General features: G+C 41.3%; 1 protein-coding gene across 2 annotated transcripts in view; it reads left to right on the forward strand.

The window, feature by feature from the left end:
* SORL1 (sortilin related receptor 1) overlaps nucleotides 1–25,439 on the forward strand; it is a 163,867-nt gene that overhangs the window by 50,397 nt on the left and 88,031 nt on the right. The window contains exons 7-12 of one of the 2 annotated variants that reach the window (XM_087433828.1): nucleotides 3,140–3,244; nucleotides 4,275–4,444; nucleotides 9,529–9,721; nucleotides 12,237–12,354; nucleotides 12,559–12,632; nucleotides 22,139–22,227. In XM_087433828.1, the coding sequence (XP_087289954.1) occupies nucleotides 3,140–3,244; nucleotides 4,275–4,444; nucleotides 9,529–9,721; nucleotides 12,237–12,354; nucleotides 12,559–12,632; nucleotides 22,139–22,227 (749 nt within the window). The remainder of the gene's footprint in view (nucleotides 1–3,139; nucleotides 3,245–4,274; nucleotides 4,445–9,528; nucleotides 9,722–12,236; nucleotides 12,355–12,558; nucleotides 12,633–22,138; nucleotides 22,228–25,439) is intronic. The other variant, XM_004427196.3, reaches the window with a different exon arrangement.

Below are 25,439 nucleotides of genomic sequence, written 5' to 3' on the forward strand. Positions count from 1 at the left end.
GTGCTTGAGAAGAATGTGTAATCTGCTGTGTTTGGATGGAGTGCTCTATATATGTATGTTAACTCCATTTCGTCTAGTTTTTCATTTAAGTTCACTATTTCCTTATTGATTTCTATCTGGATGATCTATCCATTGATGTAAGTGGGATGTTAAGATCCCCTACTATTACTGTGTTGCTGTTAATACCTCCTTTTAGGTTTGTTAATAGTTGCTTTATGTACTTTGGTGCTCCTGTGTTGGGTGCATATATATTTATAAGTGATATATCTTTTTGGTGGAGTATCCCTTTTATCATTATATATTATCCCTCTTCGTCTCTCATTACCTGTTTTATCTTGAAGTCTACTTTGTCTGATTTAAGTATGGCAACACCTGCTTTCTTTTGTTTGCCATTGGCTTGGAGTATTGTCTTCCATCCTTTCACTCTGAGCCTGTGTTTGTCTTTAGATCTGAGATGTGTTTCCTGGAGGCAGCATATTGTTGGATCTTGTTTTTTAATCCATCCCGCCACTCTGTGTCTTTTGGTTGGAGAATTCAATCCGTTTACATTTAGAGTGATTATTGGTATATGAGGGCTTAATGTTGCTATTTTATGGCTCATTTTCTGGTTCTTTTGCATTTGCTTTGTTTCTTGTCCCTTGTGTTTCAGACTCGCAGTTCAGTTTGGTAGTTCTGTATGATGGTTTTCTTAGTTTTCTCTTTATTTATTGTATGTGTCTCTGTTCTGATTGTTTGTTTAGTGGTTACCATGAGGTTTGTGTAAAAAAATCTCGTAGATGAGATAGTCCATTTTTTGATGGCCTCTTATCTCCTTAGACTTAGTCAAGTCCATCCCTTTCCTCTTCCCCTTCTAAGTTATCATTGTCACAAATTATTCCATATTGTGTTGTGAGTTTGAGTTTAAAGTGATGAGGTTATATTTATTTTTGGTGTTTTCCTTCTCTTTATGTCTGTTGTTGTAATTAAGTGTTTGCTAACTTGTTCTGATAGAAAGCTGCAATTTTTTTTGATTTTGTCTATCTATTTTTCTCCTTGCTCAAGGCTTTGTAACCCTTTTCTTTTTATTTTTTTCAGGTATGAGGGCCTTCTTGAGCATTTCTTGTAGGGGGGTCTTGTGGCGATGAACTCTCTTGGCTTTTGTTTATTTGGGAAAGTTTTTACTTCTCCATCATACCTGAAGAATATTTTCGCTGGATAGAGTATTCTTGGCTGAAAGCTTTTGTCTTTCAGAACTTTTTTTTTTTTTGTGAGGTTGCTTGGCTGTGAGCTAACATCCATTGCCAATCTTCCTCTTTTTGCTGAGGAAGATTGGCCTTGAGCTAACGTCTGTGCCCATCTTCCTCCATCTTGTATATGGGATGCCTCCACAGCATGGCTTGATGAGTGGTGTGTAGGTCTGTGCCTGGGATCCAAACCTGTGAACCCCAGGCTGCTGAAGTGGAACGTGTGAACTTAACTACCGCGCCACCAGGTTGACCCCTGTCTTTCAGAATTCTGAATTTATCATTCCACTCTCTCCTAGCCTGTAAAGTTTCTGCTGAGAAATTGGCTGAGAGCCTGATAGGAATTCCTTTGTACGTTATTTTTTTTGTCTTTTATTTTCTCTCATTGGCTTTTGCCAGCTTTACTACTGTATGCCCTGGAGAGGGTCTTTTCATGTTGATATATTTAGGAGATCTATTGATTTAATTCACTTGTATTTCTAGCTTCTTCCCCAGGTTTGGGAAGTTCTCGGCTATTATTTCTTTGAACACACTCTCTGGTAAGGCAGTCTCTTATACATCTCTACCTGGCTTCCTTAGAACAAACTACTTTTAACCATTTGTTCAGTGGTGGTTTGAAAAATAAAGTATATGTATACTGTTCAAATGAATCAAAAATAACTTTGTGTTCATCAGCTTGCTTTTCACACAGTATCTATTGAACATACATGAGCATGGGGTATTCAGTTGTTGTTATATTACAGTTAAGAGAACTTGGTATCTTCCTTATTCTATAGGAATTTAAAATCTATAGAAAAGAGTAGCGACATAGTCAAGAATAAATGAAGCCAAACGAACACCTTCTGGCTGGGGATCCCAACATTCCAATACGTTTAATAGTCATGTGTGTGATTATGTCCACAGGAGGGTGTGCCTCCTTGTCTCTCCTGATCGATTTCGCCTTCAGGTCCCAGACACATATTTTTAGAGCTGGAAAAAACCACATAGAACCTTTACAGTGGTTCTTATCCTTTTTTGGATCATTGACCCTTTTGAGAATCTGGTAAAAGGAATACACCCTCCCTAGCAAAATGAATGAGTGCATCTACACCGAAAATTTGTGTATATATTTATGGAGTTCCTAGACCATTTAAACCTATTCGCAGAGAAGTCCTGATCCAAGGCAGCTTCTCATTTTATAGATGAATAAACTGAGACCTAGACAGATTTCCTCAGGTGGTAGAGCCAGCTCTTAATCTAAGGGTTTTGTACACATTTTCAAGATTCCAACTGTGCTTTAATAAATCTCTAAAATGCAATGTGATGTGGTCAACATCATGTAGAATATGCTATACTCTACCAAAGAAAACATAGTCCAACGAAAGACCTTAATCAATGACAAGTAGTAAAAGATGGAAAAATAGAATTGATCAAAATTCCCTCAAATCGTGGTGCAGGTTAAAGCCCTGTAACGCGTGTATCCTTGTAATCTGAAAATAAGGGTAGAAAGGGGAAAAGAATATGTTTGCTATGCATGGTGTTTGACTGATCTCACCCTGCAGTGGTTTTGGGGCTGTAGGCTCTACTCTGCCCTTTGTCTTCAGCCCCATACAATCCTCTCCTTCTCACTCTCTCTTAAGCTTTGGCAGCCGCCATCCGCCTCCCCAGGCCCAAGTTCTCCCATCATTCTGTTATCCTTCCTCCCCTTCTAACATCTCTATCTAGTATCTATTGCAGACCAAGGATCTAGGATAAAGCAGCAACCCAAGCTGTCCAATGATGGCAGACAGACGTTGCAAAAATGTGCATTTGCTGTCACACCCTTCTTTTTGTGTTTTTAGTAGAATCAGAGAGGTCTGACTTTTCTTTTTCCTTTCTTGCTTATTTTGAGTGGCTGTAATGTGGCATAATTGATTTTTTTTTCTCCTCTTCCTTAGCAGCCTCTCTGGGGCAGTCAGAAGCCATCTTCTGTCCAGCTCTGGGTCTCCTTTGGCCGGAAGCCCATGCGAGCAGCCCAGTTTGTCACAAGACATCCTATTAATGTAAGTGGGATCTGCTTGGGGCTGGGGAGAAGTGTAATTGTCCCCATGCAGAGGTCAGGGGAAGGGTGTCCTGCCGAGGTGGATATTTGACAGAGGCTTCCTGAAGTCACTTTCCATATAGGTCTCTAGAGAGAGCTGTTATGCTTTGGGCATCTTGGTCTGTGTTTTCCCTCTTCGCTGTTTGAAGTGGAGCTGAACAGGTGCCTTAATTTGCTTTAAGTGGAGAGGGATTGGCAGAGAGGTTTGGAGCCAGAGTCAATGGGCTCAGTGTGACAGTCCTGAAGGAATGGAAAGGAGTGACAACAGCCGTTATTTATTAACTATCTGCTGTGTTGCTCACAGATGGGTAGGTTCCAAAAGGGGCTAAGATTTGGGTCCTACCCTTTTAGAAACAGATAGATTGGAGAGAGAGAGAACCGAGCGGAGGAAGAAACTACGTACAGTATGATGCGTGACTATGCAATATGTATTATAACATAGAGAGGGATAAGAAAGATCTGTGGGATGGGGTCATCAGGGAGGAGGTGGCATTTGGAGGTCTTGACACTAGCAGTGGGTATGGTGGAAGGTTAGTAGCTTAGAGGAGTACGTAATGGAGAACACTCTAGTCACGTCTTTGCTTTCTGTGTGTTCTGCCCTTCCTTTAGTCACCTTAGAGAAAATGAAAGGAAAGGAAATGCATATTAATCTATATTGTACTTTATACTAATGATAGGTTTCATGGGAAAATGAGGAAGATATTATTAACTAAAAAGAGGTTTTTAGGTCATTTATGGAGTTCAGCGGCCCATTCTTATTTCATGCCCCATTTGCCAATAAGGGGCCAGCTCCACTACAGGGCAGTTTCAGGTTCTCCACAGAGAAAGTCACGGCCAAATCTTTACCAAGATTGGGAAGATTTCCGTGGGCTCCAGGCCCACATTCATCACTGGAATGGAATTTGGAAGTGATTACTTTAGTGTGCATAGGGGAAGCCCACAGGGCATATGTGTTTTTTGACTTGCATATTTTTTGACTTTTGATTCCAAAGGAATATTACATCGCGGATGCCTCCGAGGACCAGGTGTTTGTGTGTGTCAGTCATAGCAACAACCGAACCAACTTATACATCTCGGAGGCAGAGGGGCTGAAGTTCTCGCTGTCCTTGGAGAACGTGCTCTATTACAGCCCAGGAGGGGTGGGCAGTGACACCTTGGTGAGGTAAGGAGTCCATGAGTCCCTCCCCTCTCACATCAGTGCAGCCACCAACCTCTAGTTGGGTGTTTTTTAACATTAGCTGCACATTTAGATGCATCTGGGGGCATTTGCAGAAACCCCAATGTCTGGCTCATGTTTCCAGAGATTACAATTTAACAGGTTTGGGGTGTGGCTGGGGTATGAGGATTTTAAAAAACTCCCCAGGTAATTTTTATGTGACACCAGGGCTGAGCACCAGCGCTCTAAGGTGACATTTAGGGTCACACCACTGTGTCAGCCTCTCCCTTGAGTTCCTTTCATTCCGTTATCTGATTTTGTGGTCTCTGAGCCAGTAGGAAGGAAGACTTGGAAAATATCATCGACTCAGGGTGAGCTGCATATGTGGCCGTGGGGCCTTGCCTCTGGGTGACTCAGGTTAATTGGCATCATCAGTCTTGTATAGTGATTGCAAGATACTGTTCTGTGGGTGTCTCTGGGCAGACAATAACATCATTGATCCTTTATCAGTGAATCACACGTGTGGAGCTTTGCAGTAGTGGGTGTTCTTTGGGCTGTGGAGGAGCCTGGGGTTCATGAGGGATGAATGCCATGAATCTGTGAGTGGCACTGTGATCCATCAGTGCCATGAATCCATTTATCCTCATTTGTTGTGTGACAAACCAGACTTTTGTGAGGTGTCCAACTATGGTTAGGATCACTCTCTGCTCTTGGAAAGAGCCGCGTGGTGAAGCTGACTGACCGGCTGGTCTGCAGTGAGGTCTGGCTCTGAGGCTATGACTACCAGGTCAGAGTGCGTGCCACTGCTGTCCACTGTGTCTCCTTATGCTGGCAATTCCTTCAGTCGTCAATTTGTTCAACAGTGCACTGCTGCTCTATGCCAGATGGTGCCCTGTGTACAGGAGTGAAATAACGCACACAGCAATGAAAACTCAGAACAAGGTTCCTGTTCCGTGGAGCTTTTGTTCTAATTGGGGGAAGACAGAGTATAAACAAATATGCGCTCTGCCTGGTAATGGTGAGTGCTGAGAAGAAAAATAAAGCAAGGTCAGGGGACAGGGGATTATGAGGGTGTTATTTTCTGTAGGCTGGTCGTGGAAGCCTGCTCCAGGAGGCTGACTTTTGAGCAGGTGCCTGAATTACGTGAGGGAAGGAGCCAGGCAGATAGCTGGGGAAGAGCGCGGTAGGCAGAGGGAACAGCAGGCACAGGGTCTCTGAGGTGGGACTTTGTTGGTTTATTTTAGGACCGGTGAGGAGGCCAGGGTAGATCAAACAGCTGAAGGAGGGGAGAGAGGACCCAAGAGACAGGATCCAGGAGAGCAGGGCTCAGATTGTATAGGGCCTTCAAGGACATGGAAAGAACTTTTTTTTTATTCCAAGTGGGATGGAGAGTTTTGACCAGAAGATGGACATCGTTTGATTTAACCTGTTAACATGATTTTTTTTTTTTTTTACCATTTAAAAAATTGCGAATTGCATTATATAAAGAAAAGTGCATAAAACATAAATGAACAGTGTTATAAATAATTTTAAGTGCACGCCCATGTGACTTATGTTTTAAAGAAGCCATCCCTGATGCTGTGTGGATATTAGGCTACTGGAGGGGAGAAGAACAGAAGCGAGAAGACTGGTTGTGACCATATTGCAGATATCCAGTGGAGATGATGTTGGTGGGACCCAGAGGGGTGCAGTGGAGATGATAGACGTGGTCCAGTTCTGACCATTGCTGATGGATTTGCTGATGGATTGGACGTGGGCTATGAGAGGAGGAGTCCAGGGCCCACCCTGCTTGGCCCGAGCAGCTGGTAGAATGACAGCCACAAACTGAGTCAGGGCTGGCTGGGCAAGGTGCAGGGTAGGGGAATGATCAAGAGTTTGGTTTTGGACTTACTGGGTTGGAAATGCCTACTAGATATCCAAGTGGAGAACTTTCTACCTGGTCTCTGACAGTGCTTTTCCACTTCCTATTTCTTCTCCTTTGAAGTGCTGCCATCTTTTATTCCTTACTTTTTTCCCCCAGTGTAGACTCCCAGGTTATTTGTTATTCAGTGTGTTGTAAAGCATTCCTGCCATGATTCAGCCTCAGGTTGTTCTGGTTTGGTCAGTGGCAGCCCCTTTGGGCTCGTTCCTCTGCCTTTTTTTTTTTTTTTTTTTTTTTAATAATTGACGGCGAAAGTTGCATCACATAAACTTAACCGTTTTAAAGTGAACAACGCAGTGGCCTTTACTACTTTCACAGTGTTGTGCAACCACAAGCTCTATCTAATTCTAAAACTTTTCATTTCCCCGAAAGAAAACCCCTTATCTGTTAAGCAGTTTCTCCCCGCTATCCCCTCCCCCCAGCCCCTGGCATCACCAGTCTACTTTCTGTCTCTGTGGATTTGCCTTTTCTGGATATTTTGTGTAAACGGAATCATATCATACATAACAAGTGACCTTTGTGTCTGGCTTCTTTCATTTTGCATAATGTTTTCAGGGTTTGTCCATGGGTAGCATGTGTCAGTACATTCCTTTTTATGGGTGAATAATAGTCTCTTTACTTTTTTTATAGTTAAAATTGTGAACCATTATGCCTCAGGCCTTTCACTGACTCTTTAGTTTATTTTTCACCCTTGAAAGCCTCTGGCTATGGGATGGATAAGTCACAGCTTTCCAAAGGTTTCCTCATCTTCTGTATTTGTCGGATATTCAGGATGAATAGCTCATGATCGGGCAGAGCAGGAGCCAGAAGCTGCAGAGAGTGGCTCCCAGGAAGCAGTAACCTCAGTTATACGACCACACGGCCACCTCACACATACAGATGGCCCTTTATGCAGTTTCAGAAGTCCCTCCTGTCCTGCCTGGGCGTACAGTCCAGTTAGGAAGTTGGAAGTATTTACGTCAAGATTCGTAGACCAGCATCCTGCTCAGCTTTCTTATTTTTTCTTTCAGATTTTATCTCAGGAGTGGAGATGTTCAGATGTGCTCAGTTGAGTGACCTTTTGTCATCTGCATCTCCATCTCAGCAAGATGAAATGAGATAAGGGTGAATCAGCAGATTATGTAGGCAGGCTGGTTAAAAAAAAGACAACTCTGTGATACTTGAAATGAGCTATTCTTTGAACTCAATAGGAAAGCGTGGTGCCAAGGAACTGGTTCTAATTTTCTTAGAGAACTGGAGAAAGAATTCTTAATAGGGGGTGACCCTGGCATTGGTGAGATGTGCCAAGTAGAAATCTCATGGAAAGTGGTGTCTAGATGGAGGAACAAATGTGGTGGTGACAGAGATGTCAGGCCTGTTGGGTCATCTGGAGGAGGGCCTGCTTGGGTGGCTGGGAGTGGCTAGGAGGGCTCTGATTCTGCAGTTAGGTGGCTGAGGGGGACCTGGTGAGCTGTCTGGCAAGTCTCGGCCCAGGGCACTCTGGAAAGCCAGGGAGCAGTGCTGTAGTGAGAGAGAAAATGGAAAAAAACAGACTCTCAGGCAGAGTGCTTAGGGGGAGGTGGATCATTGAGGGGCCAGTCCCACGGGGAGATGACAGGATGGATCTGAAGGCAGAGGTGCGTGTGAGGTACAGAGGACAGGTTTCTGCTTAGAATTAAAAGATAAAACTCCAGGAGAATGACCGAGGGTAAGAAACAGGGCTCGTGGAAATGAGAGAAACTCAGACCTCCCAGATATGTGAAAGAAGCCAATAAACCTGAGGATGCAGACTTCACGATGACAGAGCACAAGCAGCAGAGCTGAGGTAAATAGAGAGCAGGGGGTAACAGACGTTGGGCCGGTTCCTGAGAAAGCAACTGAAAAATCACTAAAATAGACCGAAGGAAACCACATGTCAGACCGTTTGGTCTCAACTCCATTATTGTACGTAGGGTTCGCTCAGTGTCTCCGTCTGAAGTAGCTTTGTCGTCGCTTTGTGAGCGCTGCTCATTTTCCTTTCCTGCCTCAGAGCTTGCGGCGTGCGTCCTTCTGTCTGAGCAGGCAGAGCAGTCATCCAGCTCGAGATTTGTGTGGTGGATAATGGAAGAAAAGCAGTGCTGTGCTTTTGTACAAAGCCCGGTGGCTCAGAATCCTCTAAATAAAGGGCACACTTCCAGTTTTAAAAGCCGTGTGTGAACTACGGTTGCCATTTCTCAGAGATTTGTTATATTTGTAACGTGTAGCGTTTTGCTTTGCCGTGAAATCACGGTGTCCTGGCATAGCAGTTATGGCCTGGGAGGGCTTTATTATCCACTTCGCTATCAATAAGCATAACCTCAAGTTTTCTAGAGCCATCCTCGCTGTGTGCTGCTTCTTTAGGAAGGGGTTCTGCCCTGCTTCCTGACGGACACCCTGTGGGCTTCCATCTGATCAGGGTGGTGGATAATTAGTTGTAATTGGACAGTGACTGTGTAACCCTTAGCTGTATTCCTAAAGACTGGGCTAAATTGTAAGCCTATTATTAGTCTCTGGCAAGTCTGGCTTATTACTTCCTGTTTGTCAAGGCTCACAGGGTGGGGGGGGCGGGGGGCAGGGAGCAGGGATTTGGGGTCAATTTCGTTAGTGAAGAAACAAATGTTACTCTTACATCAGCTTTGCTGTGTTGTATTTATTCATCATTCTGAACCCCCTGTGTGGAGTTATTGATCAGATAAGCATATTGGCCCTCAAAGTTAAAAAATAATCACTTTTTTAAAAAAGAGCAGATTATTCAACCATATAAGGGAATGAAGTACTGACACATGCTACCATGTGGATGAACCTTGAGAACATCATGCTAAGTGAAAGTAACCAGATACAAAAGGCCATGTATTGTATGATTCCATTTTTATGAAATATCCAGAATAGGCAAATCCATAGAGACAGGAAACTGATTAGTGATTGCCAGCATCTAGGATGGGAAGGGAAGATGGGGAGTGACTGCCAGTGGATATAGGGTTTCCCTTTGGGATAATGAAAATGTTCTATAAAATGAACAAGATAGTGATGATGGTTGCATGACATTGTGAAGGTACTTAATACCACTGAATTGTGTACTTGAAAATGTTTAAATTTTATGTTATTTAAAATAAAGATAGACCAAGCAAATAATCAATTCAGGTTCACAGCTGTTTATTTTCTCTTATTGTAGGTATTTTGCAAATGAACCATTTGCTGACTTCCACCGTGTGGAAGGGTTACAAGGAGTCTACATCGCTACTCTGATTAATGGTTCCATGAGTGAGGAGAACATGAGATCGGTCATCACCTTTGACAAAGGGGGAACCTGGGAATTCCTTCAAGCTCCAGCCTTCACAGGATACGGAGAGAAAATCAATTGTGAGGTATGGAGCCTTAATCTTGTTTGAGTTTTTAATACAAACTTCTATCTATGGTTCTACCCTTAGAGTTCCAAAACTCTGCACCAAGACACCTTGGGGTGCCATAGTGAACTCACAGGGTGCCCTGGGATATTTTAAATTTGCGGGGGGACACACTGTGATACTTGATATCTGTTGGTCACCATGTGAATTACTGTCTTGAGTTTGTTCACAGTTTCACCATCAGCTCGTGCTATATTTCTTTCAATGACATACCTTTGTGCAGCTAGATTTTCAACAGTTGATGTGATAGAAAGCAGGTGAGAAAATCAGAGTCAAACAGGAAATGACAGTGATGGTGGCTAATATGTTTCCAGAGTTTGAGAAGCTGTGCAGTGCCCAACAGGTGCACACGTCTCATTAAGTAATTGTGGTTATTTAAGAATGAAATAAAAATTTTATGTTTTCTTTCAATTTATGTATACTTGTATTTCAAAGTGCTACTAAGTTATTAGGGCATATAGACATACTGGGTTGTTTGGAGTTAACTTTGTAAAAAAAAGAAATGTTGGTATTTCTTCTAGCTCGAGGCTGCTATAAAAAAATTATTGAGATACAAATTGTGCTGTAAACCAAGAAAATTTGGGAACCTCTGCCATAAGTTATTGTTTTTATGGAACTTCTTTTAAAATTCCTCTGAATAAAATTTAGAATTCTATAATTTTTCTTATCTGTGGCCTCATCTGAAAAGCTCAGAATATTAAAAGTATTATTTGGTCCCATTAAGTGTTCCCATCCACCTAAGCAGCTCCTTTCTTTTCCCTAAGAACAGTCTATGGATTGTGGTCCCTGGCTTTGCATGGCACCCCACATCTCCACTTTTGTTTCACCTACGGGATCTAGGCTGTGTAAAGTAGATGAGCAGAAGGAACTCGGAAAAAAACCAGTGTAACTAGTTTTTGGAGAAACTGTAACATTTTAGTTAGACAATATTACCTAGTATTTTGGATTTTTAAGTTTTGTTTGTCCATAGTTAAATATGTTGACTCTTCTGTGTATTGTATCTGTGGTCCTTGTGAAGTTCTTTTGGAGACTCTTGCCCTAGAATGTACTTCTTGATTTTTCTTTCCTATTTGACAACAAGTCTCAACTTAACACGTCAAATCTAACTTTGGAAAGAGGCAGGATATAAGTACAGTAATATGTCGCTTAACGACGGGGCTACGTTCTGAGAAATGCGTCGTTGCAGGAACATCAGAGTGTGTACTTACACAGACCTCGATGGTATAGGCTACTGCACACCTAGGCTATATGGCACTAATCTTATGGGACCAACGTTGTATATGCAGTTCGTCATTGACTGAAAAGTCATTATGTGGCACTTGACTGTAGATATAGATGAATACCTATGAGAATGCTTCTCCTTCTCTCAGTATTGTCTTCTAGATCTTGGGAGCCCTGCACAGGCTTGGTGTGGATGGGCGCAGGGCATTTTTGAGCATGTGATGAGGGTCCAAGCCTTGGTTAAGTAGAATTAATGGTGGTGTTAAAATTCAGCTTCTAATACCCCGACTGATCAGTTTATTTATCAGCTGTACATCAGTGAATCAGCTTTTAGTTTCTACTTGTGATTTTAGATGGTGAAAGAAAAGGAGAGTTGTCACATATTTCTTTGAGCCCCAACCTAATTTGCTCCAGTTTTCATTTGCCAAACTGTGACGCTAGCAAGATGTATTTGTTAGAGAAGTCCTTTTGTTATAAAAATCAGTATATCTAGCTAATCATGTCAGTTTTTACCTGTAACATGAGCACACACAGAGTTACCCTATCTAGAACACTGGACAAGGCTAAGTAACATTTGACAATCACTTTCTGGCCAAGAGGATCAGGCATGACCAAAACAATGGGGTTTGTTTGCAGAACTATTAAAATCTGAACGTAAGTGATGGAGGCCAGTTTGAATAACCTGTTTATACAGTGGATACCCACAGACTTTGTACCTTGTACAAATGCAGACTACTTAAAGCTTAATGTGATCCTTTGGTGTTTATATCTCATATGTTGTACATCTGGGAGCTTATCAGTGAGACTTTATGACTTCTGATTCTCGATTTTTCTTCTGACAGGGTTGCTTAAATCATGTTTGAAATATATCTTCACTGACTTAGAAAATAAATACCATGAAGTCATTTCATTTCTCTTTAGTTCTGAGTCACATGAGAGAATCTCTAATATGGAGAGAGCATCGCTTTCCTGTCTACTTGAGTTGACTCTGATTTCTAGTTACTATTTTCTGAGAGTCTCAGAAGGAATTTTTTATTAGTGTTTTTCTCTTTTCTTCACTGAGAGGCATTTACGTGGTTCAGATGATTGTGTCCCCCTGGGGGAGTGTGGACAGCCGGGCAGTGACTCTGGCTTCCTTTGGGCCGGGTCTCCTCCCCCTGTGTCTAGTGCAGTGCCCTCAGCCAGGCCTCAGTGTTGAGAGGGGATGTAGGCATCGCATCACACACTGACAGTGCCTGGAACTTGTGTTCTGTAGCTCTCGCAGGGCTGTTCCCTCCACCTGGCCCAGCGGCTGAGCCAGCTGCTCAACCTCCAGCTCCGGAGGATGCCCATCCTCTCCAAGGAGTCGGCTCCCGGTCTCATCGTTGCCACCGGTAGGTTTGCTTTGCCTCCTCTCACTTATGGGTCAAGCTGTTTGGTTATGTGCAGCCGAATACACGGTGACTACCCGCAGTAACTGCTGTTTGTGGTTTTGAGACATTCTTAGTTCCTGGATAGTACTCAGAATTTCTAGTTGGGCAAGGTGATTACCTGACATATTGTTGAGATTAAAAATAATTATTCTTCTTGCATTTTAGGTTCAGTGGGAAAGAACTTGGCAAGCAAGACGAACGTGTACATCTCTAGCAGTGCTGGAGCCCGGTGGCGAGAGGTCAGCACCCCCCGGCCCATGCCTCCCGCCTGTCCCGGTTCTCGTTTGCATGAGAACATGGGCTGTGCCTTGATATGTCGGCAACACATACGGCCCGTGGTGGAGGCTGGCAATTTTATGACTATAAAATAAAGAGAGGTACCCAGGCCACACCTGAGGGTCAGCTGCACTGACGTTGCATTCACACCTTATCATGTGGGCTCGTGATTTTGCCAAAAATATTACTTTGAATCAAAACTAGACCTTTTTTTTTTTTTTTTTTTAGCGACTGTGAATTTGACCAAATGTTCCAAGATTATAAGTTCCATGAGGACAGGGCAATGTCTGTTTTGCTCCCTTTACCCCCAGGCCCTAGCAGTGTCTGGCACGGAGTGGGTGCTCAGTAAATATTTGCTGAATCTATCAACAAATGACCATGCACTGGTAGTGTTATGAGGACAGGAACTGATTATTTATGTATTTTTGTATATTATTGAAGTTGAAGTCAAGCCTCCCCTCTCTGGGCTGTGCTTTACAGGTACTTTCATCTCATTCTGTGCTATGGAAGAAGCCTGTTTTTGCCTTAAGGTTGCATAACTAATATGCATCCTTAGGCAGTGATTATACCAATTCTGAAGGGGGAGCTAGTTCTCTAGTCTCAAAATGCTGATTCAGCCTTGGACATTACAGAATTCCCAAACTTATAAAAAGGAATATTTTCACCAGCCTCCCATGACTTAGGAAGGCCAAGTGTGTCTGGTCCCCTTCTGTAGGAGTAGCTTTCAGTGGCACTTTGCTGTATGTGCAGAGAGCCACTGGAAGAACTCAGCAGGTCACTCGACAAGAGTTGATTGACACCTCCCACAGGCTGGGTGGGTGTCAGGAGGGGTGTGGAGTTCTCTGAAGAGCCAGCAGATAGTTCCCATCCTCATGGTGCTTCTTATTGGGAATGCAATCTGTACACTTTCATATTTAAATGTATAACATGTAAAGCGGTAATAATACCTGATATTTGTTTGGCTCTTTGCAATTTACAGAAAGCTGTCCCATACTTTATCTCATTTGAGGTAGGGCTTATTGTCCCTCCAGCTGAGAGATCTGGGACATAGATGTTGTGTGCATGTGTGTGTGCGCGTGCGTGTGTGTGTGTAAATTAGGGATATATACAGTGTGGTAGAGAACATAAGTATGTATTCAGATGAAGGAGGTTGTTAAGGCCAGAGTAGTAGAAATGTGTGAACAGTTTGGAATATTTGGGGCATCCTTGTCCTGCTCCCAGAAGAGAGATTAAGCAGCTGCTGTCCTCTTCCTTGGAGCCGGACATTCCTTCTGAAATTGGGTATCCTCTCCTCTGCGGAGAGGCTGTGGTTTGTTTGTACCTTCTGATGTTGGTGTAATCTGGGATTTGAACATCTGCAAGTGATTTCCTTCTGGGTAGAAAGCAGTGTGTTGTTCCTCCTCCAGTGAAGTGGTATCGCCTGGCTAGTGCTGGGGCAGCTGTTGGTGCCTCCCGCCAGGCATACTTGACGCCTGCCAAGCAGCAGCCATAGCACAAGGGACCTTGTTTTTGGAAAGAGCCGGGGACTAACTAAGGAATGAAAAGGTTGAGACTGTGTGACTGTGTCTGTGTGATTGGGCGTCTGAGTCCCCGTGGGCAGCCTTCAGTTTAGAGAGACATTCTGGGGTGTGTGAGGGGAGTAGGTGGTGGCAGGGGAAGAGGAAGTAGGTGCAGTGGACAGATACTGCTGAGAAAGCTGGTGACTGTAATTCTTGTTCCCCTTCTCCTGCTAATTAGTTGTACAATTTCTCTGATCCTCAGAGCTCCTTTTTTGTGCTTTTTTTCTTTAACAACTTTATTGAGGTGTATGGAAGTGCAGTCAACTGTATTTAAAGTGTACAGTTTGATCAGAATTGATCACCGTTGCTAAACCGTCACCAGCATCACAGTTTAAGACAACAGACATTTCCATCACCTGTCAAAATATCTTTGTGCCCTTTTGTAATCCATCTCTCTCCCTACCTTTATCCCTGCCGGATTATTAGTTAGCATTTTCTAGAATTCTATATAAATGGACTCACACACTTGTACAGTCTTTTTGCCTGGCTTCTATCGCTCATCATGATGATTTTGAGGTTCATTCATGTTGTTTCCTGTATCAATGGTTCTTTTATTTTTTATTGTTGATTAATATCCCATGGTAGAGATAGTCCACAATTTGTTTATCCATTCATCTGTTGATGGACATTCCAGTTTTTGCTGATTACAAATAGAGCTGTTGTAAACGTTGGTTACATGGTTTTTAGGTAGACATATTTTTTATTTCTCTTGGCTAAATATTTTGAAATGGAATGACTGGGCAGTGTGGTGGGAATATGTTGAACTTTTTGAGGATTACCAAATTGTTTTCCAAAGTGGATGGACCATTTTACATTTCCACTAGCAGTGTATGAGTTCTAATTGCTTCACATCTATGCCAACACTTAGTTAGTCTTTTTTTTTTTTTTTGTAAGGAAGATCAGCCCTGAGCTAACATCCCTGCCAATCATCCTCTTTTTTTGGCTGAGGAAGGCTGGCCCTGAGCTAACATCCGTGCCCATCTTCCTCCACTTTATGTGGGATGCCGCCACAGCATGGCCTGACAATCTGTGCATCGGTGCGTGCCCGGGATCCAAACTTGGGCCACCAGCAGCGGAGTGCACGCGCTTAACTGCTATGCCACAGGGCCGGCCCCTAGTTAGTCTTTTTAATTTTAGACATTTTAATAAATGCTTAGTGGTATCTCATCATGGTTTTAATTGGCATTTCCTTCGTAACTAATGATGTTGAACTTCTTTTCACGTGCTCATTGGCCATTTTAAAATCTCCTTTTGTGAAGTGTCTGTTCAAATCTTTTACCTATTTTTAAAAATTTGTTTGTCTTCTTGAGCTGTAAGGGGTTTTTTAAAAAAAATCAGCCTGGATTTAAGTCTTTTGTATGATACATGTGTTATGAGTATTTTCTCCTAGTCTATGGCTTGCTTTTTTCTTTTCTTTATGGTGTCTTTGGAAGAGCAAATGTTTCAAATTTTGGTAAGGTCCAGTTTATCAGTTTTTTTCTTTTACATTTTGTGTTCTTTGTATTCTAAGGAATATTTGTCCCTCCCAAGATTGCAAAGATTTTCCCCTATGTGTTCTTTTACAAGTTTTGTAGTTTTAGGCTTATGATCCATTTTGAGTTAATTTTTATATCTGGTGTGAGGGAAGGTATGATACTCGTTTCTCCATGTGGAAAGTCAGCTGATCCAGCACCACTTATTGAAAAGACTTCTGTTTCCTCCATTGAATTGCATTTCTATCTATTGGGTGGCCATATATGTGTGGGTCTATTTCAGGACCTTGTATTCTGCTCCACTGATCTGTTTGTCTGTCTTTTCACCAATACCAAATTGCCTTGATTACTGAAAACTGACAGTAAGTGTTGAGATCAAGTACAGTAAGTCTTCCAACTTTGTTCTTTTCTAAAATTGCTTTGACTATTCTAGATCCTTTATATTTCCACATACAATTTTTTTTTTGTGTGTGAGGAAGATTAGCCCTGAGCTAACATATGTTGCCAATGCTCCTCTTTTTGCTGAGGAAGATTGGCCCTGGGCTAACATTCGTGCCCATCTTCCTCTACTTTATATGTGGCACACCTGCCACAGTAGGCTTGATAAGCGGTGCGTGTGTCTGCGCCTGGTTTCTGAACCTGCGAACCACAGGCTGCCAAAGCAGAGCCAGCAAACTGAACTACTGTGCCACCGTGTTGGCCCCCTCCACATACATTTTATTTTGTCAATTTCTACAAAACCTGCTGGGATTTTGACTGGGATTGCATTGAATATATAGATCGATTTGGGGAAAATTGACATCTTAACACTACTGAGTCTTCTGATCCGTGAATGAATATATTTCTCCATTTCTTGTGAAATTTCTCTCAGCAATATTTTATAGTTTTCAATGTGGAGGTCTTGTATATATTTTGTTGACTTTACTCTTAGGTATTTTTTTTTTTTGGTGTTACTGTAAATGGAATTTTATTTTAAGTTCATTTTCAATTTTTGCTATAGTATATGAGTACAACTGATTTTTATATATTAACCTTGTATTCTGCCATCTCACTAAATAATTCATTAGTGTTAGTAGTTGTTTTGTAGATTCTGTAAGCAATCATATCATTTGCAGAGAGGGCCAATTTTATTTTTTCCTTTCTGATCTTTATGTCTTTTGTTTCTCTCTCTCTCTCCCTTCTCTTCTATTCTCTTCCCTTCCCTAAAATATAATAATATGGTAATATGTAATATGGTGTATTATATTAAAGAAAAAATCTTTTTCTTCACTCTTATAACACTTCTGACACCAAATGTATGGGTTTTTCCCCCTCACATTAAGCAGTCCTCCAACTCTCCTGACACCAATTGGACGTCCTAACATGCAATCATGACACTAACTATCTGGAGTTAGCACAGACCCCAGGGATGAAGGGCTCAGTTTCATAAGACTACACCCCCCCACCATCACTTCAGACTCCCGTTGTAAGTCCCAGGTTGTCACCTGTACTTATGACTGAGCAGCTATAAATTGGGGGTCCCATGACCCCCTCCTCGGGCTCAGTAATTTGCTAGAACAGCTCATAGAACTCAGGGAAACATTTACTTACATTAACCGGTTTATTATAAAGGATATTACAAAGGATACAGACAAACAGCTAGATGGAGAGGTACATAGGGCAAGGGTCCTGAGCATAGGAGCTTCTGTCCCTGTGGAGTTGGGGTGCACAACCCTCCCAGCATGTGAATGTGTTCACCAACCCGGAAGCTCAACGAACTCTGTGGTTTAGGGATTTTTTGTGGAGGCTTCATCGCATAGGCAAGATTGATTAACCATCTCTCCAGCCTCTCTCCCCTCCCTGCAGGATGGGAGTGGGGCTGAAAGTTTCAGACTTGTACTCATGCTTAGTCCTTCTGGTGACCAGCCCCCACACTGTCCAGGAGCCCACCAAGAGTCTCTCTTTAGAACAAAAGACTCTCCTGTCACCCAGGAAATTCCAAGGGATATAGGAGCTCTGTGTAAGACTCTCCTGTCACCCCCATCAATCAGGAAATTACAAGGGTTTTAGGTGCTCTAAGAAGCACCTAAAGCACCTCCAGGAAGCCGGGAACAAAGACCAAAATATATATTCTTGTATCACAATATCACATGTGTAATATAGTGTATTACATTAATTGATTCTTGAATATTAAACTCACATTGAATTACTGGGATAAACCCTTTTTAGTGATGATGTATTATCCTTTTTTTATAAAGTTAGGTTTGATGTACTAATAGTTTGTTAAAGATTTTTGCATTACTCATGAGAGATATCGGTCTGTAATTTTTTTTTTTTTTTTTGGTAATGTCTTTGTCAAGTTTTGGCATTCGAGTTAGGCCGGTGTCATAAAACAAGTTGAGCAGTGATCCCTCCTCTTTTATTTTCTGACGAAGTTTATGTAAGAGTGATGTCATTTTTTTCTCGACTAATTCACAGTGAAACTCTCTGGACCTGGAGTTTTCTTCTTGGGAACATTTTGATTAGAAAATCAATTTCTCTGGCAGATAGAGAACTATTCAGATTTTCTACTACTTGTGTCAATTTTGGTGAGTTGTGTATTTTAAGAAATTTGTCCTTTTATCTAAATTATTGAATTTGTTGGCCTAAAATTACTCAAGGCATTTTCCTTTTTTTTTGGCTTTAATGTCTGTAGGATCTGCGATGATAACCCATTTTCATTCCTGATATTGGTGATTTGTGTTTTTTCTTGGTTAGTTTAGTTAGTGGTTTGTCAATATTACTGATCTTTTCAAAGAACCTGGTTTTGACTTTTATTTTCTCTATTGTGGATTTCTGTTCTTTAGTATTATCTTTTCTTGTATTTACTTTGAATTTATTTTGCTTTTCTTTTTGTAGCTTCTGTGGTATAACTTCTGGTCATTGATTTTAGATCTTTTCTAATATAAGCATTTAAACCTATAAGTTTTCCTCTAGTTACTGCTTTAGCTATATGCCACAAATTTAGATATGTTGTATTCTTTTTTGTCATTCAATTTAGAATATTTTTAATGTACCGTTTTAAAGTTGAAATGTAATTCACACAGCATAAAATTCACCATTTTAAAGTGTACAGTTCAGTGGCTTTTAGTATATTCACAAGGGATGTGATGTGCAACTTTCAACACTCTCTAATTCCAAAACATTTTTATCACTTCATAATGTCCCTTTTGCTTTTTGTCTTTTACTGATATGTGAAAACTAAACGACCTTTTTCTAAATAACTTATCTGAAGTTTTCATAGATATCTTATTATTGATCTCTAATTTAATTTCCTTGTAGTCAGAGAATATACTTTGTCTGATTTCAGTCCCTTTAGATTTATTGGAATTTGCTTTGTGATCCAATATGTGGTCTATCTTGGTGAATGTATCATATGCATTAGAAAGGAATGTGTATTCTGCAGTTGTTGGATGTGGTGTTCCACAGATATTACTTATATGGAGGTGGTTGATGCCTTGTTGTTTGGATCTTCTCTGTTCTTACTACTGACCTTTTTTTTTTTTTTTGGCTAGTTCTGTAAATTGCTGAGAGAGGGGTGGTAAGTTGTGGAATTGTCTATTTTTCCTTTAAATCCTGTCGTGTTTTGCTTTATGTATTTTGAGGCTCTGTTATTAAGTGCATGCACATTTATAATCTTTTCTGATTAATTATCCCCTTTATCATTATGAAATATCCCTCTTTATCTGTGGTAATACCCTTTATCTTGAGGTCTATTTTTTTTTTTTTTTTTTGTGAGGAAGATCAGCCCTGAGCTAACATCCGATGCCAATCCTCCTCTTTTTGCTGAGGAAGATTGGCCCTGGGCTAACATCTGTGCCCATCTTTCTCTACTTTATATGGGACACAGCCCCAGCATGGCTTGACAAGCAATGCATCAGTGTGCGCCGGGGATCTGAATCTGTGAACCCTCAGGCCACCAAAGCAGAGCACGTGCACTTAACTGCTACGTCACTGGGCTGGCCCCTCTTGAGGTCTGTTTTATCTGGTTTTGAAATACTCCAGCCTTCTTATATTTACTGTTTGGATAGTGTATCTTTTACCATCCATTTACTTTCTACCCATCTGTGTCTTTATATATGAAGTGTTTCTTATATACGATCTTGCTTTTTTATTCATTCTGCCAACCTCTCCTTTTTAACTGAAACACTTAGACCATGAGCATTTAAAATAATTATTGATAAGGTTGGATTTCGGTCTAATTTTTATTTATTTATTAATTTATATATTTATACATATTTAATCTTTCATAATCTTTTTTGAATATATATTGCACTTACATAATACTACACTTAACATAAAGTTTAGAAATCTTGCAATTGTAGAAGTCCCTTTTCTTTCCCCCCATCTTTTTGTTATTGTTGTCCTGTGTGTCATGTTGAAATTCACCGAAAAACCCACAAGACGATGTTTTTCTGTTTGCTTTAAATCATCGTATCAATTTTAAAGAACTTAAGAGGAAAAAAGCAGTCTTTTGTGTTTATCTAGGTATTTACCATTTCTCTTGTTCTTCCTTCATTCCTGAAGATCTGTTTCCCCCTGGTAAATTTTCCTACAGCCTAGAAATTCCTGCAGCATTTCTGGAAGAGCAGACTTTCTGGCTATGCATTTTCTTCGTTTTCCTTCGATTTGAGAATCTCTTTATTTCACCTTCATTCCCGGAGGATATGTTTTTTGGATATAGAATTCTGGGTTGATGGTAGTTTTCTTTCACTTCTTTAAAGATGTCTGCTATCTTCTTGCTTCCCTGGTTTCTGATGAGAAATCTGTAGGCATTTCACTTATCACTTTCCTGTATGTAATGTGTCATTTTTCTCTAGATGCGTCAAGATTTTTTTTTCCTTATCTTTGGTTTTCAGCAGTTTTGTTATGATGTCTCTAGGTGTGGTTTTCTTTGTGTTTATCATTTTTGCAGACACTGATCTTGAATCTATAAATTTATGTTTTTCACCGAATTTGGGAAATTTTTAGCCATTATTTCTTCAAATATTTTTTCTGTGCCAGTTCCTTTCTCCTGTTCATCTTGGACTCCAATTACACATGTTAGACCTTTTGTTATTGTCCCACAGGTCCTTGGCACTCTTTTTTTTTTAATCTTTTTTTCTGTATGTTCTTTAGAATAGATAATTTCTACTATTCTATATTTATCTCTTAAGTTCACTAATTCGTCTGTCATTTCTATTCTGTTGTTGAGCCCATCAGTGAATTTCTTATTTCAGATATATTTTTTTGTTCAAAATTCTTTTCTTTTAGTTCTTTTTTTTTAATAGTTTCCACTTTTCTGGGGAAAATTCTTGTTTTTTGTTCATTTCAAATGTATTTTCTTTTACCTCATGGAACACAGTTATGATAACTATTTTAGTCTTTGGTAATTCCAACGTTTGTGTTGCCTTGGGATTGGCACCTTTTGATTGTCTTTTCCCTTGAGCGCTGGACATATTTTACTGATATGTTTTTATGTGGAGTAATTTTGGATTGTATCCTGGATATGCAAATGCAATGCATAAAATGAAATCTTCTGGAGGATGTTATTTTTGTTTTAGCATGTAATGAACCTGTTTAGATTCAGACTGAAGTTCTGTCTTGCATTCTGTGGGTGGTAGTTCAAATCTCAGTTCAGTTCACTAAGCCTTTGCTGTGCTGGTCTGTTCCACACGTGTATACTTCAGGAGTTAGGCTGAGACTTATGTGAGTTGATATGCAGAATTAGAGGATTTACTTCTTCAACCTTCTCCCCCCTGGGATTCCATCCACATCTCTCCGGCCTGCGGGGGCTTCTTTTCCTGATTCCTTAGGCAGAAACTATTTCTCTTGAAGTTTGAGCTCCCTGGCTAGGACTGAGCTAATCCACCACTGGGCTTTTCCCTCGGGGCAAAGCCATGCCTGGAAACTCTAACTGGTCAGGTAACTTCTCCGCGTTTTAAATCCCCTCCACAAACTGCCTGATTTCTTTTACTTTTCAGCACCCTCAGGTAGCTGTTTTTTATATTTTGTCCAAAGTTTTCAGTTGTAACCAGCAGGAAGGATGGGCTGTAGTGGGCTTATACCATCATAGTAGAACCAGAACTCCAGTTGGTTGATTTTTCATTGCCGGTTGGTGAGAGTCAGAGATTTGGGTTTGACTCCTACCTCTGCAGTTTACAGTCTGCCACTTTAATGGGAACTCTAGTTTCTTCGTTTGGCAAAAAAATGGGGATATGAGAACTTGCTCTGCCTATCCCCAGGGTTGTGTGGAGCAGATGAGATGATGGATGTGAGCGTGCTCTGGAAACTGAGAAATTGTATTCAAGTGATTGGCATTGCTGCCGTGTGTGTGCGTGTGTGTGTGTGTGTGAATGCCTGTGTGCGTGTGGTGTGCACAGTTCATTCCTGCCTGGTCACCTGCACAGCAGTGGCATCAGCGTGGCTTTTCCTCCTCAGGCTCTTCCCGGACCTCACTACTACACTTGGGGAGATCATGGCGGCATCATCATGGCCATCGCCCAGGGCATGGAAACCAATGAGCTGAAGTAAGTGTCTCTGATGAAGCTTTTTCTTTTGTCAACACACCATTCTCCCAGAAATTGAAGTCTGTGATTATAAGTGGATTCTGTCTCTGCAGCACTGGGTTGTTGACAGCACAATTTGTGACCTTGGGTAATTACTTAAACTTTCCTTATCTATAAAATGGGAATAATAATCTGCTCTTCCTATCTCGAAGGAGTGCCATGAGGAACACATGAAATAATTTTATTTATTTGAAAAAGTACAACTCTATGTAATTATAAATTAATAATGACTAAAAAATTAACTAGAGACTAATTTGTCTTTCATTGCTTTATATGTGACACACGTACACAGATTTACTCATAGAATGAGTAACAGTAAATAAAAATAATACATGAGTAATAATTTCAGAATGCATGTAACTTGACAGCCAATTGACTTTGCTGTGATGCATTTGGTTTTGGGGGTTCTTACAGATAGACCTGGAAGAGACATTTGGGGTTAACTGCTTCCTTTTACAGATGAGAAAACTGAGACTCAGCAAGGTAAAGTCACTTGCCCAAGGTCTCCCCGTTTGTTAGTGACAGGCAAGACTAGCACTTGGGTCTTTAAATTATGTTCTGTATGCTTTGCAGTAGATTGCTCTGAAAAACAAAAGTGTCAAGAGTTTGTAACTTCTGCCTCCTTAAGTGTGGTGTTCTCAGAACCAGTCCTTTGATTGCTTTTGTCCAAGTTAGGACAACAGTTAATTTTGTTAACATTGGGTCAGGGCAGACTGGCCCTCACTTCTCCCCATTTTTGAGCTGAATCGGTGAGCTGGATTACTTAAGATGGAGAAGGCTTCTATAATCTTCTTGTTTAGTGCAAGGAAGAAGGCCTTTTTCTTTGTTCCTTTTAGAAACAGGGCCAGCAGCAAGAGAGAGGTGGGTGGTTTGAAAAAAGAGATCTTAGCAGCTGGCTTCCCCTGTGGTTAATTTAACATGTGCTGAGCAGCCTGGCCTCAAAGAAGCAGAGAGAAGCAAAGTACTGGCATTTGGCATTCTACCTGTCTGTTCTCTGGCCTGTGTGGCACTGGTCAGCTCTGCGTTAGAGCCAAGAGTCAGAAGAGGCTCTGTTTATATGCAACGCTGTATCCACATTCAGATTGGTATTTGCTCAGATGGGGACAGTCACAAAGCACAGTGCTTCCCACATTTATGCTGTCGCTTATTTACCCATCAATTTGTTAATTCCCATCTCACACATTTAGCAAGCACTGATTCTGCGTGGTACCGTGTATCAGTAAACAGGATGTGTTCCCCCCCCCCCTTAAGGAGTCTGTCGTCTAGTGGTAAGATACAAGTAAACAATGTGATGTGTGGGACACTGCTATGTGGGAAATAGGGTAGGGGACATAGTTGGGCTTCCTAGGGATACATTTCATTCTTTGCACAGCAGTCAGATTGTAGAGTCAGTTTCCGATTTTCCTTGTTTAACTCTTCTACAGATTACATTTGCATTCCTAGCTGGCTCCTCTGAAGTTATTAGCATGATTCTAGTCCTCTTACACCATCTGTCGGTGCATATGTGCTCAGGGAATGCAGCGTCATTGCTGCACTAGCTGGAGCAAAACATGATCAGAAAATCAACCCATCCCCAGACATTTAAAAATGCCTTGTGGTTTATGGACACTACAGCATTCCTCTATTAGTAGAGGTCATTCAGAGGCATCTGTATGTGTGGTTCAAATAAAGCATTTGCACACATGAGAATACGTTCAGGCCTCCTATTGACAGGTGCATGTGTCCTGAATATCAGTCTGAGCTTGGCCTGAATCTGTGCAGCCACCTGGCATTTACTCAGTGTGTTGCTCACAGAGTTTTTTTGCTTCTCCGGCTGCTCTGCTTTTGACCTGTCACTGTGTGCTATCAGCTTCATCAGAAGAGAAGCAGGAAATGATACTATAGTTAGTTTGTATCCTCGAACCACAATGGTGATTTACCGTGGTACCCATGCGTAAGTGGAGGCTGCTTCTGACCCAGCTGGATTTCTGTTGCTGGTGTAGTGCTTCATGCCCCTTTTACGTCTGGTCTCCCACCTTGGTGATCGCTCTCTCCTTAGAGTCTCATAGCATTTATTGGCTGTCTCATTAATTTGGCACTGATCACATACTGAGTCCTTTTGTTAGTTTCCTTTTCATTATATGCCTGAATTCCTTAACTCATTAGCAATGTCTTTGAAGACAGGTATTTCTATTCTATGCCGGCTAGCAGGCACTTAGTAAATGTTTGATTGTTCGATAAATAGGTCATGCATACTTAGTCTTCCAAGATTGCTTATTTTTTTTTACTGATTTATAAAACTGGAAGGGGCACGCTAGTGTGGCAGTTTCTCAGCTGCGGGGGGGGCGGGGGCACTCCTGTTGTGCTCTATATAAATGACAATCTCTGGAGTGCAGTGTGAGCGGGAGGGGCTGCTCCTGAATGTGTGCAACCTGGTGGTGCCCAGAGGTACCTGAGATGACCCAGTCCACCTTCCTCAGTTTTCACATGAGGAAATAATGTGACTTGTCAGTAGTTAGGGCTTCAAGCTGGAACTCAAGCATATTTCTCTTAGGCATCATTTCAGGTCAATTACACAAACATTTGTTGAACATCTACAGTGAACCAGATGTTGTTCTAGGATGCAAAGGTGAGTGAGTCATCGTCTGGGAGCTGCCCATGCTCACTGTGGCTCTGTCATGTTTCTGAGCCAGCTGGAGAGAGAGGCTGGAGAAGGGGTTGTTTGGAAAGGGAGCTTTCTCACCCAAAACTTACTCAGCCTTAGAGAGGAAAGCCAGGCTGGCTAACATCAGTAAATTTAATGAGAGGTTTAGTGGGAACAGAGGTTGGAACATTGCTTAAAGTAAGAGTTTGGTTTTTCCTTTGTTTTTTCGGTTGTTCCCCTTTTAAATTATTCATGCCTTTCTCTCCCTGATTAGCACAGATAACTAAGAACCGACTGTTATTTGTTTCAGTGTCTGCCTTGATTGTCCATGGAGGCTGTTCCCTTTGTTATTGTTAATTGAAATTGAGAGCGAGAAGTAGAACGCTTTGTTTGCTCTTGTGTCTACATGTCTGAAATGAGTAAATAAGAACCTGTGCTGGGAGTCACTTATTCGTTCGTTCAGCGTGCTGTCATTGTGAACCTGCTCAGGGCATGCAGGTTTTTCTTGCATATAATCCGTGTTCTTCAGAGAAGAAGCTATTGGGTTTTT

The sequence above is a fragment of the Ceratotherium simum genome, chromosome 7 (genome assembly GCF_057802395.1).
Source record: "Ceratotherium simum simum isolate JZ-2026a chromosome 7, ASM5780239v1, whole genome shotgun sequence".
In the NCBI taxonomy this organism is placed as follows: domain Eukaryota; kingdom Metazoa; phylum Chordata; class Mammalia; order Perissodactyla; family Rhinocerotidae; genus Ceratotherium; species Ceratotherium simum.